The sequence below is a fragment of the Chamaea fasciata genome, unplaced genomic scaffold (assembly GCF_029207755.1).
Source record: "Chamaea fasciata isolate MVZ Bird 193981 ecotype frontalis unplaced genomic scaffold, bChaFas1.0.hap1 SCAF_17, whole genome shotgun sequence".
Lineage (NCBI taxonomy): Eukaryota > Metazoa > Chordata > Aves > Passeriformes > Sylviidae > Chamaea > Chamaea fasciata.
The window spans coordinates 7655239-7673946 of NW_027094102.1; the positions used below are offsets into that span (position 1 = coordinate 7655239).

Here is an 18708-nt window from a genome sequence, read left to right on the forward strand (position 1 = left end):
GCCTCCGTGTCCCGCCGCGGCCACCGTCGCCGGGCCCCGCCGCCCCGCCCCGCTCCCGGCCCTTTGACCCCGTTGTTATGCCGGGCCCGAGCCGCCGCCGCCGCCGCCTCCCGTAGCGCCCGGAGTCGCCCCCGCCTCGCGCCCCGCCCGCCGCGCCCGCCGCGCCCATCCCGCCCCGGTCGCCGCCGCCCGCCTGCCGCCCGCGCGCCCAACGGTCCGCGCCCGCCGCGCCCGCCCGCGCGGGAGGAGGAGGAGGAGGAGGAGGAGGAGGAGGATGAAGGAGATGAAGCAGAGGAGGAAGAAGGAGCGCACGTGGGCAGAGGCCGCCCGCCTGGTGAGGCCGGGGGGGCGTCCAGGGAGGGGGCGCGGGGGCTCCGCCGTGCCCCAGGGCCTCCCCGCCACGTCCGGCCCCTCCCCGAGTAACGGGGCCGGCGGCGCCGCCATCGCTTTTGAGGGGGTAAAAGCGGGGGCCGGGTCCGCCTGGAGGGCGCGGGCGGTGTTGCCGGTTCCCCGCCCGCTGTTGCCGGTTCCCCGCCCGGTCCCGCGGCTTCCCGCGGTTCCGCCACCGGCCGCTGTGGCCGGGATCTCATGCACGGTTGTTTTTCTTCCTCAGCCCGGTGGGGAGGAGATGCGCCCCGGGGCGGTGCGAGCGCGGCCCCCGGCCCTCAGTGGCGAGCCGTTCCCCCGCCGGGGGTCCCGCCGGGCGGGGCTGCCGCGGGTCCCGGGATGGGACGCGGGAGGGGCCGTCCCGCAGCGGTTCCGTGCCTGCCGGGCGGGGCTGCGGGAGCGGTTCCGCTCCTTCTCTACCCTTCTGATGGTTTAAAGCTCCGTGGGAGGAACAGGAGCCTCCGGAGAGGGCACGGCCGCTGTCAAAAGTTTCTGGTTTAATTACGGAGGGTGCGGGTTCCTTCTGTGCACCGGCAGCGCCCGAGGGCCCGTGGCGTGTGCCGGAGCAGCCGCTGGACTGAACGTCCCTGAATCAGCCCGTATTTGGTCACTTTTGGGTTTAGGAGACATGGCCATTGAAATGTCTCAGTCCTTGTTTCTTAAAGAATCTTCTTGTTGAAGGCTTCAACTTCCAAGTAATGCCACTGTTACTGGACTTTTGCAGTGGGAGGAAGGTGACTTCCCCCTGTGAAGCCTTTGAGCTGGATCTGTCTTGAGCCTCAGTTATAAAGTAGGAAACCTAAAAACGAAAAATAACTTCAGTGTCTTTCAGTGAGCTGGTTAGAGGTTTGATTTAAGGGCTGCATGCCGAGGTGTTGAAGCTGGCTGTCTGGCATTTGGGAGGAAGGAGCTGGCTCTCTCCTGGTGACCCAGTGACACAACAGTGCCAGGGGTGGACTAAGGGATGATCCAGCTACCTGGATGTGAATGGATCCCGTGGTTCCTCTCAGTAGCCGTCTCAGTGGTGTACAACTCATGAGGATACACATGTTCCTTCTGTAGCCCCTGGACTTTTGCAGAAATGGATTTATAGAGCTTGAGGGTAGTTTGTTTCCCTGTTTTGTTTTTTTTTTTTTTCTGTTATGTGTATTTGTTTTGGTTTTGCCAGCCCAGGTTATGCATTGATGCATGTAAACATTCAGAAGGAACAGTGTGGGTGAGTCCAGTGAGGCTCATGATGGAAATGATCAACATACTGAGGGTATTCAGGATAACTCTTGATGCTTCTGAGTAAGATTTTTTTTGGCTATTGGAGTGTTTTCTTACTGCTTGCCAGGAGAAAACCTAATCAGACAAGCATCTGACTTCCAGCAACTTGCATCATCTTTTGTGTGTCAATGATAATATTTGAGACCCACATGGCTTTGCCTGAAAAACTGGAGAAGGGCATAAGGCAGCTGCTATGGAACTTCACTGCAGGAGCCTGGTGGTCTCGTTCTCTGTCCTGCATTTCTCCTTGACATCCAGGTTCTTTGAACCAGGTGTGTCACTGCAGGGGGCAGGAATGCTTTCCCAGTAGGTGACCCTGGGGGCAGAGGCTGTGCTATGTGACCTTGCACAAAGTCAGCTCATTCAAACATCTTGAGCTCTGACAGGTGAAAAAAATCAGTATTTTTAGGCTGGCCAAAGCAGCACATGAGACTGTGACTCTGAAGCAGTCACCTAATACACCTCATCACCCTTGTGTGTTGGGGAAGGCATTTCTTCACATAGTTCCTCTCACCTGTCTTTTGGCCAGGACCTCGGCCATGGTGGGTGCATGAGATGTCTGAGCCTCATCTTAGAGCCATTGATGAACCAGAAATAGAACGATCTCATACTAGATTATCCACTTAAAGAGACCTACAGTTGCGTAGCTGCACTTCCAGCTTGCAGGACTGATTGTAAATCCACTAAAAATAGATCTTTATTTCACACTAGTCTTACACATGCTCCCTGTCAAAATGCTTTTAATTTCCCTCTCTGACGTGTGCTGGTGTATTTTGTATTCTGCTCAACGTTTCTGAGAATCACAGGCAAAAGTGTTCTTCAGTGTTGCTCCTCCCACAGAGCCAAAACTCTGCACGTTTCGTAAAATAAACGTTTAAATGTTCATCTGGATGCCCAAAGCCGTGGCAGGATCCCACAAGTGCTGTCAGAGCTAGATGACCAGTAAATTGAGGAAGTGATGTAAACTTCTTTATTTAGGGGCACAGGAACCCTCAGCTATCAGTGCTAGAAATAGTGGAGGGGGAAAAATTCTTTTTTGGGGGTGAGGAATAGCCAGTGTTGAAGTTGTAGCTCTGGGTGGAAGGCTGATGTGGTGCTGGGAGTGTCAGGTTGGAGAGGGATAAAAGGGGCAGTGCTGGAGACTGGCATTTAGTGTCTAAAGCTCGCAGGATCCTCTCTCCCCCAGTTCTTCCATTAAGTGCTCTGTACACTTAATACAGCTCTTGATTGGAAATTGTTCCCCTGAGCATAGATTCTTTTATCCGTATGTAAATGCTCCTTTGTGCTCAGTTTTAGGCCACATACTTTGCTTGCTGTGTCTGTCACTGGAGAGGGGTTTGAATAATTCCCTGATTTTTTGGAACAGACGTGTTGTATTTTGCAGATCTCACTGGGCTCAGGAGCAGTGAGTTTCCCCGTGTCAGCTGTCTGCAGCCTTTGAGTGATGGGGTGACAACTCATGAGGGAGGCATGGAGACCTTGTAACCTATGGAGGGAGGAAGAAGTGTGATGGAGCTGCATAGAATTTAATTAGTTTACTCTCTCTGAATATGGCTCATCACTTGCTTTGATTTTTCTTTACACTCTTTGTGTTTTTATTGGATTTTAACTCAATTTAGTGCTCTAATTCTCTTCCCCATGATATTCTTACCTCATTCTCAGAAGCTTGAGAGCTTCTGACAGCTGCAAAATACCTGTTGGGTGGATATGATTTGAGAAATTCCATTTGTAGAATCAAGGTTTAGATTGGAAGGACCTTTAAAGATCATCTTGTTCCACCCCCTGCCATGGGCAGAGATGGCTTCCACTAGTCCAGGCTGCTCCAAGCCCCATCCAACCCAGCCATATCACAATATACAGTTGAAGTGCAGAACTGCAGTTGGGTTTTTCATTACTGGTGGAAGGTGGAGATGGTCTGAGGTGCAAACGTTGGCCTGCACAGCTTTGCGGTGACTTTGCTTATGTCCCATCGACCTGGCTGCTGCAGTGACTCACTTCTAGATGTTGCTGATAGAAATGAGGCATCTGGGTCCTTCCTCTGGCTTTCCACACGAGTCAGACTGAAAGACAGCACTGTGTTGCTGACTCCTAAAACGTGGGGACAGTTGACACCAGGGCTGTGCATCATGGGGCCGTGATACTGGAGGAATTTAGACTATGGTTATGATTAAAAAGTTCCTGAGTGAATTCCTATTGCTGCTTTTCATGCCTGTTCCAGGCCATGGCCTGTGCCTGTCTCCCCCTCTTTTTGCTGGTGGTCCCAGGTCTGTGGAGCTGGGTGCCTTTGCATTCCAAGAGCAGCACTGTCTGCTGCTGGGAAAGGCGCAGGAGTCAGCGCATGGTCGGCAGCTGTAGGGTAATCTGCTCCCAAAGAAACTGCGTGGTTTACATCTACTGCAGCTTATTTTTGCTCATTGTTTCCTGTTTATGTGGATAATCTTCTTATCCACAGAAATGTCCGGTCCTCTCTTTGAATCCTTGAGTTCTTGCTTCTAGATATTTCAGAGCAGTAAGTTCCACAGGCTTAGAAAAAATGAAGTAATAACCTCTTTACCTCTTTGTATATAAGTGGCAATTCTATTCTTGATAGAATTGATATATGAAAGGATGAGTTGTTATTGTGTTGCCTTTTAATATCTGATTTTCTTCATTTTACGTCAAAGGCAAGCACTCTTAAGTCTTTTTACTGTCTCTAGCCAGATTTTTTTTTCCCCAAATCCTTTACTGTTTTTTGTCCTTTTCTGAATTCTGTCCTTCTCTGACATGAATTCTGACTCTTAACTTGTGGTTCACTTCCTGGGATGGAGTGAAGATAAAATGAATGCAGTCATCTGGGGAAAGTACAGTATTGGCCTGTATAGCTGCACAGTAATACTTTTAGTGACAAAAAAATACCGGATGCTTTGTGGGGAGGTAGGAGAAGGCTTTACATCATTACAGGTCACTGACCACTGTTCAGTTTGGAAGGTTTATGTGGCAGTAGCTCCATCTAATGTATGGTAAAACTTCCATTGGGGTCAAGGCCCAATTCTGCTGCTTTTTCTCCTCCATGTTTGTATTTCAGTTAATTACAGAAGAGATGAGGGTAAAGCCTTTTGTGGCTGTGATCCATGTTCACCAGGATCTTGAGGTAGCCTGGAATTTTACCGTGTGTCTTTGCAGGTGAATCAAGTTTGAAGAGGCACATTATTGGGTCTGGGCCACAACTGATGGAGTAGTTCTGGGAATGCAATTCTGTAATGACACTTGGTCTTTCTGTCTTTTCAGGTGCTGGAAAATTACTCAGATGCTCCTATGACCCCCAAACAGATTCTGCAGGTCATAGAGGCTGAAGGTCTAAAGGAAATGAGGTTAGTATTGATGATTTTGTCTAAACCAGTGTGGAGCATGGGGGAGGCAGTGTATGAAGGCTGGTGTTGCTTCATACAGTTCTGCCTCATCCCCAGCCCACTTAGCTTCCCTTTTTCTCTTTTCAGCCTGGTAATTTCAGATGACAGTACAGACATTTATATACAGATTGTGAGATTTTTTTTCACTGATAATAACTGGAAGATGTTCTTGAATTTTTTGATAATGCACAGAATCCCTTCATCCATCTATTGTGAAATAAATGCCTCTTGCAGATCAGGCCCCTGCATTGTGCTGTACTTACCACTCACTTGCATGGTTCTCACATAAGTAGCTCCCAGCAGTTTCTGCTATTATGATTTGAGTTTGAGAACAGTTTAAGTTTTTATCTCCTCTGATGCTTCATTTCTAGAGTAGTCATTATGTTTTAGAAGAGACAGTCTTCTCTGTGTCACTGGCTTATGCTCAGGCTCTCGAGCACCAGGAGAGCGCAGCTCACATCGCGCAGTTGTGGCTCTTGACGTTGTAGGGAGGAGATGCCCATCTCAGAGTGGGTTTCTTGTGGAAAAGAACCTGATACAAAGCCTTGGAAAGGGCAGAAGCAGGAGACTGCTTTCCTTGGTTAAGTTCCTGTGAGCTCCCATCTGTTTCCATGACAGTAGTAGAAATACAGAGTGTCTCAGAGTGTCTTGCAGCTCAAAGAAAGTGGGTAACTGTGATAGTCCAAATGCCTCAGTTACTGCTGCCTGGCAAAAAAAAAAAAAAAAAAAAAAAAAAAAAAAAAAAATTGACTATCAGAGACACGAAAAGCTGCTGTCCAGGGATGGACTTCTGGGAAATCCAGATGCAAGGACTGTTCCTAGTCTTTCTTCTCCCTTCTTTTGTTTCTGTGGACTGTTTCTCACTGTGGTGCTTGAATTTCCTGAACCTATACTTTACCCAACTACAGAAGGTAAAGTGATTTCTTCTGGGACCTAAATGTTAGCTTGTTTTTGCTCCTTGTTTGTGTGAAATCAGGAAACAGCTGAGTTGTTTTGAATAGTGAAAATCAGTGTTGTGTACAGAGGTGTTGGGTGTGGGACCTGCTGTTGTTTGGGGAGGCATGAGGCTGGTGTGTGCTGCTGCATCGGATTTGGAGCTGTTGGAACTTTCCATGGGCTTACAAGAAGGCTGGGGAGGGACTTTTCACAGGGGCATGTAATGATAGGACAAGGGGCAATGGCCTTGAGGTGAAAGAGGGTATATTTCGATTGGATATTAGGAAGAAATTCTTCCCTGTGAGGGTGGTAAGGTCGTGGCACAAGTTGCCCAGAGAAGCTGTGGCTACTCCATCCTTGGAAGTTTCCGAGGCCAGGCTGGACAGGGCTTGGAGCAGCCTGGTCTGGTGGAAGGTGTCCCTGCCCATGGCAGGGGATTTGGAACAGGATGGTCTTTAAGGTCCCTTCCAACCCAAACTGTTTCATGACTCTGTGATGCTTGCTGAGATCTTCTCTGCTTGGTGGGCAGTGGTTTCAGTAGAATTCAGACAGATTTTAATGAGGACCTTCATAAGAGGAGCTTTGCTTTAATCAATCTTCTACAACTGTCTCACATAAGGCTTGTTACCTAAGTAGGCAGTTGAAGATCTCTCTGCACAGGCTGTCCCCTGCCAAAGGTAATAGCAGGGCTCTTCACACACACAAATTATGCTGCGCTTTCCCAGTTTTTACAAGTGACCTGCCACAGTGTGTTAGTAAAGACCAGACTTCGGAACATGTGTCATGTTAAATCCCACAAAGCTAACTCATTCCTTTAAAGGTCGGTGGTTTCCCTTGGGATATCTGCTTTTCCTTCCCTGGTCATTAAACCTCTGCTTTAAGAAAAGATTGTTTTCTTCAGAGCGTGATTGTTCGCAGAATAAAGGGACTGAGCCTGCCTGGCTGAACGTGCAGCAGGCTTTACTGGTGCTTGTATAGAAGCTCTTCCTGAAACTCCATTTCCTGAAGGAAATAGCTCAGTGCCTTGAGATGTTTTTCCTTCTGAATCAATTCTGAGATGGGGCTCCCTACCTTGGGGGTCATGCTGCTCTACTGGGAGGTGTTCCATACTAGACACTGACATTCCCATGAGCCAGCACCATACTGAGTTTAGCTCCTGGCAGAGTTTTAACTGCTTGGTTTTTTTGTTTTTGTTTTGTTTTGGGGAGAATTACTTACTTTGCTGTTTTAAGAGAGCTCTGTGGCTGGTGAGTGTGCTTGGAGTGTCTGGTAAATACAGAGGGGAAAGCACTGTCTAACCAGACAGAAGGCTGGAAATTTTGTTCGGGTGATGTAAAACTGATACAGGGTAACTTTGCCTGTTGCCATGGCATGTGACGAAATGTCTGAAACCCAAACACATACAAGGTGGAAACAGAAATTGCTCTATGTTTTTGATTTGAGAATGATTTTCGTTGAAATATTTTATCTCAGTCCAGTTTTCAGTTTCACTTTTACTAGGAATGCAGTCAATAGTGCTATAATGTGTCTTGCAGACAACTTTCTGCCTATGTATGTGGGACTTACTGGAAAACACCATATTACGTGGCATAGCAGTTCCATCAGTGTGAGTGTAGGATGGGGCTTTAACCAGGGAATTTTGTAGGAATTTACAAATGAGAGCCTCAGAGCCTTTGTATCCAGCCCTGCTCAAGTAGTTTGGTTCTTGACATATCAGGGAGACATTCCAGTAACGTGTCTACAGTTTGTTACATCTTTCTACTGCTGGATAAATCTGAGGGTTTTATAAATCAGTCCAACACAGGAGAGAAGGGGAAGAAACAGGTAATAAAAGTTAGAAATGTCTAAAAACATATGAGGATTGCTTTAAAGTTGGTGTCACATTTCCTGTTTGCTGTGATGTGCAAGGCTGATGTACAAGTCAGAATGAAACCAGTGACACTGTTCTGACTGAAGTGCCTGTCCCATACAGTTAATGGCATCACTTCTGTTCCTCTCATCAGCTAAAGGATGCCCATTTAACCAGATCTTTCAGGCTGTTTTCTTGATAATCTATTTCTTAAGCTCTCTCCTTTCTTTGTCTCTGTTGCAGTGGCACGTCTCCCCTGGCCTGCCTCAACGCTATGCTCCACTCCAATTCCCGAGGAGGGGATGGACTCTTTTACAAACTGCCTGGACGCATCAGCCTTTTCACACTCAAGGTAAATGCTGAGCTCTGTTCCCAGCTGAGGGCCCAGGGGTGGGTTCTGCTCCTTGTGCAGGGCTGAGCGTTGCCCTGTCACTGAGCACCACGAGCAGTGAGATCATCATGTGAGAGAGGGTCTAGAATTCGTTATTTCGTTGGAGCTTGTACCTTTCAGGTATATTCAGCCATCTATGATAAATTCCTTAGAAAAACCCCTACTATTATTTCTTGAATTGCACACACAAGATGAATCCACTTACTGCAGTACCTGGTGTCCAGCTCAGGTGGCTGCTCATCAGAACAGACCTGTGCACTCCCTTGCTGCCAGCCACAAGGGAAAACAGCCAACCAAGGAATTGGTCCAAGAGCTTGTAGCGACAAGTAAAATCTTGATAGGAAAATATATATTCATTTTTCTGGCTGCTTGTTCTGTGTTCCACTACATTCCATGTTATTTAGCATCAGTATTTTCCTCAGATCTTGAACTCTCTCTGGAATACTTTTCTATTTTTAGTTTATTTTTCCAGTAATATTAAATATTGAAAATGTTTCTGGTCTTGAGCTTTTCTTTTGCATTGTTTTGTACTGTTGGATTCCCTGATAAATATCAACTTGATAGATCTCAGCTGTTTCATTTCCATCTCTTTTTCTGGTGTTAGAAAATCTTGTTGAATTGACACATTTTGCTGAAAATAGATGGCATTGAAATGGCTTTTATTGTACAAGTAGGAAAGACATCTCCTAAACTTGCTGTCTTAGTGCCTGGCCACTCTGATGCTACTTGTTCTTTCATAGTGAGATGCTTCTCTTTAATAGGAGCTTACAGAAAATTGTGACATATTATGAACCTTTCTATTAAATTAATTATTATTAGCCTGATATTTTGGATATGTGTTACTTGTCTAGGAAGGGGTTATGAGGTGCTCTTAGTTTAGGTGACTTCTGTTCTTCTATGAGCCCAAATACACTTTAAAATACCTTTCTGCATCAGGGGTTAAACAGGGAAAAAAATGAAGGTTAAAGTGTATCCAGTTAACTGTTTGCTCCTATTAGTATAGATTTGGGAGGGAGGGCAGGCTGTAGCTACCCCAATTCTGTCTCCCCTCTAGAAAGATGCCTTGCAATGGTCCCGGAACCTGTCAGTGCCAGAAGGGGAGGAGCTGGAGGACACAGCAGATGCAGAAAGCTGTGGGTCCAACGAAGCCAGCACTGTGAGTGGTGACAATGATGGTAAGTGTCTGGTGACATTAATATTAAACTCCAGGACCTACTTCAGTGTCTGACTGAGGGCTCATCTCTTTCAGTGTCTCTTGATGAAACTTCTTCTAATGCCTCATGTTCCACTGAATCTCAGAGCAAGGGGCCTGCTACCAGGGAGAGCTACAGAACTGCTTCCCAGGTAGGAAAAAGTGGGACTAATGGGAAGGATGAAGCCTCCCAAGTGGAGCTTTCATTACTGTTGGGGCAGTATGACAGGCCCTATTTGTGCACAAGTGCCTCAGAGAGAGTTACGAGTCTGTCTCCTTGGGCAAGAAGTGGCAGGATGGGGAGGGATCATGTATGGGAAGACAATTTTGAATTCTCTGCTAGTCCTAAATGTAGTGCTGAAATTCAGCTAGGAGGAGCCAGACAGCTCTTTAACTGAGGAACATGCTGCTTAGAAGACAAATATACCCTTCCATAATGCCTTCATTCCTTTCTTTTGTTTTTGGTTTCTCTCTGGTCTGCAGACAAGCAAACAGAAGAAAAAGACAGGTGTGATGCTGCCACGCGTGGTGTTAACCCCACTGAAAGTAAACGGGGCACACATGGAGTCTGCCTCAGGTGAGCATGGCTTTGGGGTGTCCTACTGACCTCACAGATCTCTCTGTCAGTCCTCAGTTATGTGTGTTTTCCTGAGGATTTCTGTAACCCCTGCTGAGAATGAGTGAGACTGTAGAGTTGTGTGTGTTTAACTCACTCAACATACTTGGTACCTGGGCAATACCCTGTAATAGCAGATATGTTAGTAACAGAGAATTCCTGGATGTTAAACCACTCTCCGAGTTGGGCTTTGACTGTTCTTTGCATATTTCTATGATGTTGTTTTGCTTTTAGGCTTCACAGGAAGGCATGCTGATGGGGAGAGCAGCAGTACATCCAGCAGCAGCAGCAGCTCCTTGGCTCTGTGCAAAACCAGCCTGCGCAGTAGGACAGAGATAAACAGGGATCCTCCACAGCTGCTGAGGGGCATCCGAAAGCCCGCGACTGGTATGTGCTCCTGGTTAAAGGCAGAAGAATAATTGGTGATGGTGAAGTCCACAAGAATCTGAGAAAAGAGCATCAGGAGGCATTTGATAACCTGAGGTCACAAGCCAGGCTTTCCACCTTGAGTGTTAGTGATACAATTGTTTAAAAGTTTGCCTGGTCAGAAGAGCAGCATTGAGAATTGTACCTGAATATGGCAGAACTGTGACCTCATGTCAGAATTTCAGCTGTGTGTTTTTTGTTAATTACTGCGCTGGAGAGTCATACTTCACACTTGAATACTGCAGTCTGGATCATCTCTCTCGCTCCTTTTGCTGTTTTAGTTTAACATAAATTTCAGTCTATAATGCTGAAATACTTTTGTACAACAATGTTAATTTTATTTGCCAATTTTATTTCAGGGCAAATGAAACGGAACAGGGGTGAGGATATTGACTTTGAAACCCCAGGCTCCATCCTTGTCAACACAAACCTGCGAGCGCTGATCAACTCCAGGACCTTTAACGCGCTTCCATCACACTTCCAGCAGCAGCTGCTTTACCTCCTCCCTGAAGTCGATAGACAGGTATGAGCATTCAGGTGTTTTCCCTTCCCTGATTACCTCTTCAGTGTGGAACAGCTGGAGCAGATGTGTTCTGTTTGTCCTGGTTCTGTCCTGCTAGGTGGGGGCTGATGGGCTGATGCGCCTCAGTGGCAGTGCTCTGAACAACGAGTTCTTCACCCACGCTGCACAGAGCTGGAGGGAGCGGCTTGCTGATGGTGAGTGGCTTTGCTTTCCTGAGTGCCTGGGGAATAGCTGCTCATTTTGTAGGATTTTAGGTTTTCTTTTGCAGTTAATGAGCAGGAACTTAGTCCAGCTTTGCTGCGTATCTAGCTATGTTGCCCCCAACTTTTTTCTTCTTTTTTTTAAAAACCAAAGATACAATTTCTTTTGGTGTCATGGGACCTTCAGCATTATGTGGTGAAGGTGTAAAGTAGAGCCTGACTTATTTTTCCTTGAGTGGTGGCCTGTTTGTTAAAACATGATTTTTTACGGAGCCACAGGCAGCACGTGGATCCAGAGTGGGATGGGGAGCAAGGTGTTAACAGTAGGTCTGTCTTTCATATATTTAGCTGCTGTACTGTTCAAACACTAGAGGTTGTGTTTGCAGAATGAGTTTTGTTTGGAACTGGATTCCAGTCTCTTGCTTCCATGTAGGTGAATTCACCCACGAGATGCAAGTCCGAATTCGGCAGGAGATGGAAAAGGAAAAGAGAGTGGAGCAATGGAAAGAAAAGTTCTTCGAGGACTACTATGGGCAAAAGTGAGAAATTCCACTATGTCTATCCTGTTTTATCCATGTTTATGCAGGTGGCAGGGTGTGTTTCTGTTTGTGGATACCTCAGCAGATGCAGTGTAAACTCCTTTAAAAACACAGGTTGTTGGGTAAATTGTTCCAGCTATTGCTCTGGGAAAATCCTTAGTGGAATTGACTGGGTTCAGCAGAATTTTGTAGCCCATCTCTTTTGTTTCCAAGAAAATCTGATGGTATTTTCCATCACACATTTTTGTTGTTTTTTTTAAATTTTTTTTCTCATTCCACGTGGTAACAATGTGGCATATGTGGGTTCTCCCCTTGCAGGGTGAGTGAATGAGGCTTTGATGACTCTCTGCCTGTGTTGGCACTATTAAGTAACGGTGAAATTGAGGTGAGCTTTAGCTTTTAGCTGGCTTTTGTGTTTGCCTTACAGGTTGGGCTTGACTCAGGAAGAATCCCAGGCACAGAATTCGGTGCAGGAGGATGCTGAGAACAGGACAGAGCTGTCTGTTAAAGGAGAAGCGAGGCTGCCACGTGGGCCGACCACGCGCCAGAGGGACGGGCGCTTCCGGAAACGCTCCCGGGCCGACCTGCGGTGCCGGGCCAGGAGGAGCCTGTACAGACTGCGGGAACCTGAGCACACGGAGGCTCCCAAAGAGCCTGCTCCCGTGGGGCCAGATCCCTCACTTCATAAAGAGCCAAAGCCTGAGACAGACCTGAAGAAAGATGATCTGAGCAGCCCCTCAGCTGCAGGACTGAAGGCAGAGAGTACCGAACTGCACCTCTCTCCAGAGACTTCCAAGTCAAACAGCAAATCAGAAGATCCATCATTGGCAGCTGCCAGCAGAATTCCCAGTTTGCCCCAAGAGAACTCTGCTCAGGAGTCCAAGGAGCAGAAGAGGAAAAGCTTTGAGGAGGCTGCCTCTGCATCCTTCCCCGAAAAGAAGCCCCGGCTTGAAGATCGTCAGTCCTTTCGTAACACAATTGAAAGTGTTCACCCAGAAAAGCCACAGCCTACTAAAGAGGAGCCCAAAGTCCCACCCATCCGGGTAAGAAAGAGCTTTAGAGCTGCTGTGTCTCAGGGCTGCCGTGCTCAGTAGTATCAAAACATTATTAAAATGTCAAGTGTTGCCATCTTAAGGGAAGGAGTCGAAGGGTTTCATTGGTAGAGCTGGTGAAGTGCCTCTGACTGCCACAGTTTGCTGTCGTATTTAGACAGGCAAAGAATGGAAAATCATCCCAAGGTCTTTGCACAAGAGCACAGGGTAACCTTGACTTACTCCCTTCATTTGCATTTCTGTGGATACAGAAATACTGCCTGAGACGAGCTGTCTTACTGCAAAAGACCTTGAAATTGTGTTCTTTATCCTGTATGGTTTCTGAGTTCTTTTCCTTTGCTTTTGGACAGAATCTCAGTGTTCCTCCTGACTTTTCCCATTTTGACCAGGATACCCATTTTGGTAGCTTCAGGGCTACCAAATCCTGGTGTAGAGAAGACCAGTTTGATCTCTGAAGATGTGAATATAAATAACTTATTTCATATTTGCCTGCAGGCTCTGGTTAAACAGTATTGGTGTGAAGTGAGCTTTACAGATCACTGAGCAGAGGTTGTGGGACCGTGCTGCTTCTCTGCCCAAACTAGTTTCTAGGTTAAAATTTTTGTCGAATTTTTGTCCTAAGAGTTGTGATGAGCAGTTGCCAGTAGTACGCATTTCGCTGGAGACGGTCGGTGTTAAAACTTACCACATCTCCTTTTCTTTCAGATTCAACTTTCACGTATTAAACCACCCTGGGTGGTTAAAGGTCAGCCCACTTACCAGATCTGCCCCCGGATCATCCCCAGCACGGAGCCCTCCGGCCGGGGCCGCCCCGGGGCCCGCACCCTCGCAGACATTAAGGCCCGTGCTCTGCAAGCCCGAGCCCAGCGCGAAGCCGCCACCGCCGCCATCGGAGGAGGGGGCGGCCCCGGCGGGGGGAGAAGCACCGATGAAGGAGGCGGTGGAGGAGAATCCAGCGGCCGTTCCCAGCACAGGAGATCCAAGAGAGCTCATGGAAAACGTGCGTCAGATCTACAGCGAGCACAACTACAGTCGTCTGTTCATCTGAGCGGAGGGAAGGCTGATTCCAAAAGGGCTGCTCAGGAAGCCAGCGTGAATTCCTGCCTCTCTTCCAGACAAGATCACTCTTCCTCAAAAAGCGAAAGGAGCAGCGCTCTGGGCTGTGCCACAGGGTTAGGGGACACTCAGCCTGGTGATGGGTCACCCAGGAGGCCGTTCTGTGGTGCTCGGACTGCGTCATCCGTGGACAATGCGACTCCTGAGAGGCAGGAGGGGAGTCCTGAACAGCTCCTCCGTGACCCAAGGACCGAACTCCCATCTTGTGCTGCATCACAGGAGAGCACAAAGCTGGGATGTGTGGTTCCTGTGGTGACCAGTCTGCCGTGTTCTGGGGGGCAGGGAGCTGGGGTCAGTCCCACGGGAGACAAGGCTGTGGTGGAACTCAGAGATGTTGGTGCTCCCACCATCCAGCTGGATTATCCTTCTGATTTAAAGCAAAATTCCTCCAGTTGTCCTTTTCCGCCAGAATTGTCATCAGGTGTCACAGAACGCCATGATCCAGAGAAGGTGTCTGGTTTTAGATATAACAGCTCCAAAACTTTTCTGGAAAAATGTGTTGCTAATAATACCTCCAAAACGGTGACTGTTGGCGTGAAGAAAGTGATCCCTGCGGTGTGTGACGCCGCACAGCTGCAGGCAGGGAAAGGCAGTGATAGCAAACTGAGTAATGAGGAACAAAATGCAGAGGCTCTAGTGCAGCCCTCTGTGCATGGTGACTTTATTTCTCAGAATAGGATAGATACCTCTGAAAAACTCCTGCAGCCGAGGGAGAGGTGCCCCAGAACTGAACCACATCAGCCCCTGGGAGAGATGCAGGAGTTGAAGAGGAGCGGAGATGAAGAAATACAGAGTACACATAGTGAAACAACAGACACTGCTTCTGATTGGGAAGGGGACATGGCTGATGAGAATGTGGAGGTGGAGATGAGTTTCAGAAGTGTCAGCTGTAGGGAGGTGGCTGGAAAAGGCTCTTCCTGTCACAGCAGCAGTGAGAAGCGCAATGGGATTAGGTCAAAATTGTCTTCAGGGAGAGACAGTCCAGCCTGTTCTGGGGACTTGGTTGCACGCCCACCTCAGAAGTGGGAACCCCAGAAAGCCGAGCATCTGGCCAGCTCTGCTCAGCCCCTGTCCTCCATTGAAGCCAACAACCCTTTGGTGATGCAGTTGCTGAAGGGGAAGCTTCCACTGGAAGAAGTTCTCCCAGTGTCTCATGTCAACATCAAGCTGGAAATTGCACAGCCAGTGCTGCAGAAGCAGTCAGAAAGCCTCTCCCTACAACTGGACAGAGGCAGTGGTCATTATTTTGGCAAAGAATCTTCTCCAGATGTAGGAATAAAGGCGAGTGCCCAAAGCAGGAGCGATGATGTTCACTCAATGAGATCTTCCACAGATCCCCAGGAAAAAACCTGTGGGTCATTCCCTAGAGCAGAGGGTGCAGAGGATCAGGCTGTCCCAGAAAAACATTCCAAAGTTGGCTCAGCTTTAAGCTGCCAAGACCAACCGGCAAACGTGGCAAGTGCCTCTCTGAAGTGTGAAGATGCGGACCCTCGGGAAAAAACATTTTCTTCCTGTAGCTTTGAGGAGCAGAAGGAGTTGCCCAAGGTCCACCGGATGCCACAGCACAACCTGTTAACAGGTGTCACAGCAAGTAAAAGCCCGGAGAAGCTGAATGCCTCTACAGAGCCTCTGTTTTTATCTCCAGGTGTAACTTCTCTTGGACCAAACGAGACAGGAGGTGCATTGGTCAATAAAAATTATGGTGGAGTTCAAGGCAAAAAGCTCTTTGGTTCTGGTTTTCCTTCCAACCCCAGCGTGAGGCTGCATCACTCCAGGGCTTTGGATCATGGTTCAGCCATGGGAACCTTGTCCCCCAGCAAACAGATTCCCCTGGATAAGGGCTGTGCACTGGGAGAAGGAATCCCAGCTGCCAGGGAGGAATGGACTTCAAAGCAGCACAGGAGCACCCCGGGAGGGATCAGAAATGAGAAGGTGTTGGTGTGTGGCAGCCCAGCCAAGAGTAATGCAGAGAACCGGGGGGATGTGGCCCAGCAGCCCACGGAACTGGCAGGACACACACAGAGAGAGCCACTGGTCATGGACTGGCCCTTCTTTAAGTTTTCAAGGGATCCTGGAAAAGGACAGAGTCACCCTTTGGAGCCTTCATCCATCCCCTCTCAGCTCAATATCAAGCAAGCATTTTATGGGAAGCTTTCAAAGCTGCAGCTTAATTCCAGCAGCTTTAATTATTCATCCAACACTCCGGCTTTCCCCCGAGGCCTTGCTGGGAGCGTGGTGCAGCTCACCCACAAAGCGAACTTTGCTGCGAGCCGGAACACGGCCCTGGCTGTGCAGATGTTTGCTGACAGCAGCAGCGTCGACGAGATCTCGTTCCAGTGCTCGTGCAGCCTCAAAGCCATGATCATGTGCAAAGGCTGCGGCGCCTTCTGCCACGACGACTGTATAGGACCCTCAAAGCTCTGTGTATTGTGCCTTGTGGTGAGATAATAAATTACGCCCGTGGGACAGGTTGTATATTCAGTGTGTGTATTTTGATAAGGACTGATCCTAACGCCTGTACACAAAGTACACAAAGTACTCTCTGTTCATAGTAGAAACGCTGTTACACTTTGTTTTGGTGAGGAACCTTGAGCTGCCTTCCCACGGAGATCAACGGTGCAGAGCCCATTCCTGCTCACAGGGACGCCCTGCTCTGGGTGGGCTCTGCCCCATGGGAGTGGTCCTGCTGCTTCCTGCTATCATGGAAATTCCAGCTGTGCTCCGGTATCGTGCTGAGGCTGACGCCGGGGGGAAGAGGCCGTTCGCTGTGGCAATCCCTGGACCTTCTGTGGAGGAAATCCGGACATCCAAAGGAACTGGAAGATGGTGTTTGCCATTTCAGGGCTGCACTAGGTGAGGCCCTACAGTCTTCCACTCTCCCCTTCTTCCATCTCCATTCCTGGTTTGTGTGGGAAGTGCTGCTGTGCAGTGAGTGTAAGCAGAGAGCTGCCCTGCAGGGATGGCCCAGTGTGGTCTTTGGATGCTACAGCAGGATGTGGTGCCCAGGAACGTGCTCTGCAGGTGGTTGTGGAGCCGTGTACAGCCCACCGTGTGCCACATGGAGCCCGTGTGGAGGATGCAAGAAGAAGAAAAACATTTGGGGCAAGTGCCAAGCAAATGCCTTCTGCTGGCCTGCAGGAAGCTGTGTGGCCAGGGAACTGTTCCTGGCTGAACTGGCCCAGTGGTTGTGCCTGCCTCCTTTGGCCAACTTCCACAAACTGCTGTGGAATACGGGAGGTTCCCGGAGCTCAGTGATAGGGGCAGTGAGCTCTGCACTGCAGCTGTGTGGTGAGGACCTGAAACCCCACAGCAGCTGAGCACCTGCAAGCATCGAGCTGTGCATCCGTGTGACCATCACCTAACATTTAAAGCAGTGTTCTTTCCTTTTTTTTTATTTTCCTTTTTTTATATTATCATTCTTGGATGTATAAAGTGAATTATTTGGCTCCTGTAAGTATCCTCTCTGCATCTGTTTGATCATATATTTATATGTTGTACACAGTACTGGCCAACTCTGTAAATGGATGTAATGTACATAGAGCATAACGGGGTCTTTTTTTTTTCCTTGGATTTCCAGGCTCTACAGCAGTATTGCATTAAAGTGGTGTTAGTTATTGTCAGAGCCACTGTATTCTGTCTTGCCTGACGTGAGGCTCACCACACTGGGGTCTGGGTTCCGACAGCCTCCCCGTGCCCGTGGTGCCCGGGTGGACTGTGCTGTGCAGGCTCAAGGATGACCAGGTGGGATTTGCTGAGCTGAGCTCACTCCCCGGTTGCTCATTTAAGCTCTTGCCAGTTGCTGCTGCATCTGAGCTCCCAGGGCATGGCTGTACCTGCACTGCAGGGAGGTGAATGAACATCCACGTGCATCCAGAGAGGGAGAGCAAAACTGCAATTCTCCTCCTCTTTGGAGCAATTCCTAATCAAGAGTTAATTGCTTCAGTGAGGGGGAGAAGCCACTGGCTTATTCAAGCAGGCAGTAGCAAGAATTTTAGGGAGTTTATTTTCATTTTTTTCTTCTCGTCCCTTTTCCAGCTCCATCCTACCTCCCTTCACCATGCACTTTCTTTCAGCCGTGCAAGTTCCTCTTTCAGCCACAATCGTGAGGGGTGGAACAAATTCAGTCCCTGAGATGGTTTTATCCTCAACGCATCCACCAGCCTCATCCCACGACAATGAGAGCCAGGTGCAGCGGCACCCCGGCCTGGGCAGGGCTGCGGTGCTGGTGGGGGCGAGCAGAGGTATGGAACCTGCTTACCAAAGAGGGGGAGCAGAGCAGGGGGCTGGCTCTGCCTCCTGGGGGGCCACTGCAGTGTTCAGTTCAGATTGGTCTGGGGGGCAGAGCCCTCGGGGGGGGCCTGCTCGTGTCTGTCCCTTGTGCTATTGGAAAAATAAACACTGTAAAATCTGCTTGTGTGGTTTCAGTCCTTTTTCTGAAATCCTCCTCCATTCTAAGGCAATGTGGCTTTTCCTTTCCTCTCTGTAAACTGCAGCTGTTCCATAAGGGGAGGGGCTGTGTTGCTGCTTGGCTTAGTTAAATCTGGTTTTATGCACTTAGAGAGCGCTGAAGATGATGCAGCTCCTGCAGAGATGCCATGTGCCTCTTGGGCCGTTGACACCCTGAAGGCTCTGAGAGCCACAGGGGGGTTGTGGGACACTGTGGGGGTCGCCCCACGGTCACGGGGGATCCCTGCCCTGCTGGGGTGATGCCCGTGGGCAGCAGCAACTGAGATTTTTCCCAGCATCAGGGCAGGTCCCTCATTGCATAAATGGATCTAAAAATGTTTTTCAAGAGCATAAATGTGATACCAATTACAGTTTAT

General features: G+C 48.7%; 1 protein-coding gene across 1 annotated transcript; it reads left to right on the plus strand.

Annotated features, from left to right (window-relative positions):
• The first annotated feature begins 72 nt into the window (after positions 1-72).
• ASXL1 (ASXL transcriptional regulator 1) lies at positions 73-17507 on the plus strand. The gene is made up of 12 exons (XM_066199184.1): positions 73-334; positions 4924-5006; positions 8074-8182; positions 9276-9396; positions 9471-9565; positions 9897-9990; positions 10264-10416; positions 10815-10978; positions 11076-11172; positions 11612-11717; positions 12145-12760; positions 13475-17507. Exons 1-12 carry the CDS (start codon positions 275-277, stop codon positions 16331-16333), a joined length of 4557 nt encoding a protein of 1518 aa, XP_066055281.1. The 5' UTR covers positions 73-274; the 3' UTR covers positions 16334-17507.
• Positions 17508-18708: the final 1201 nt, after the last annotated feature.

Bases quoted from the DNA above. Each gene is read 5' to 3' on its own strand.
- ASXL1 (XM_066199184.1), top strand. From the start codon at position 275: ATGAAGGAGATGAAGCAGAGGAGGAAGAAGGAGCGCACGTGGGCAGAG. The intron at 5,007-8,073 runs GTTAGTATTGAT...TCTCTGTTGCAG, and splicing joins GAAGGTCTAAAGGAAATGAG to TGGCACGTCTCCCCTGGCCT. The intron at 10,979-11,075 runs GTATGAGCATTC...CTGTCCTGCTAG, and splicing joins TCCCTGAAGTCGATAGACAG to GTGGGGGCTGATGGGCTGAT.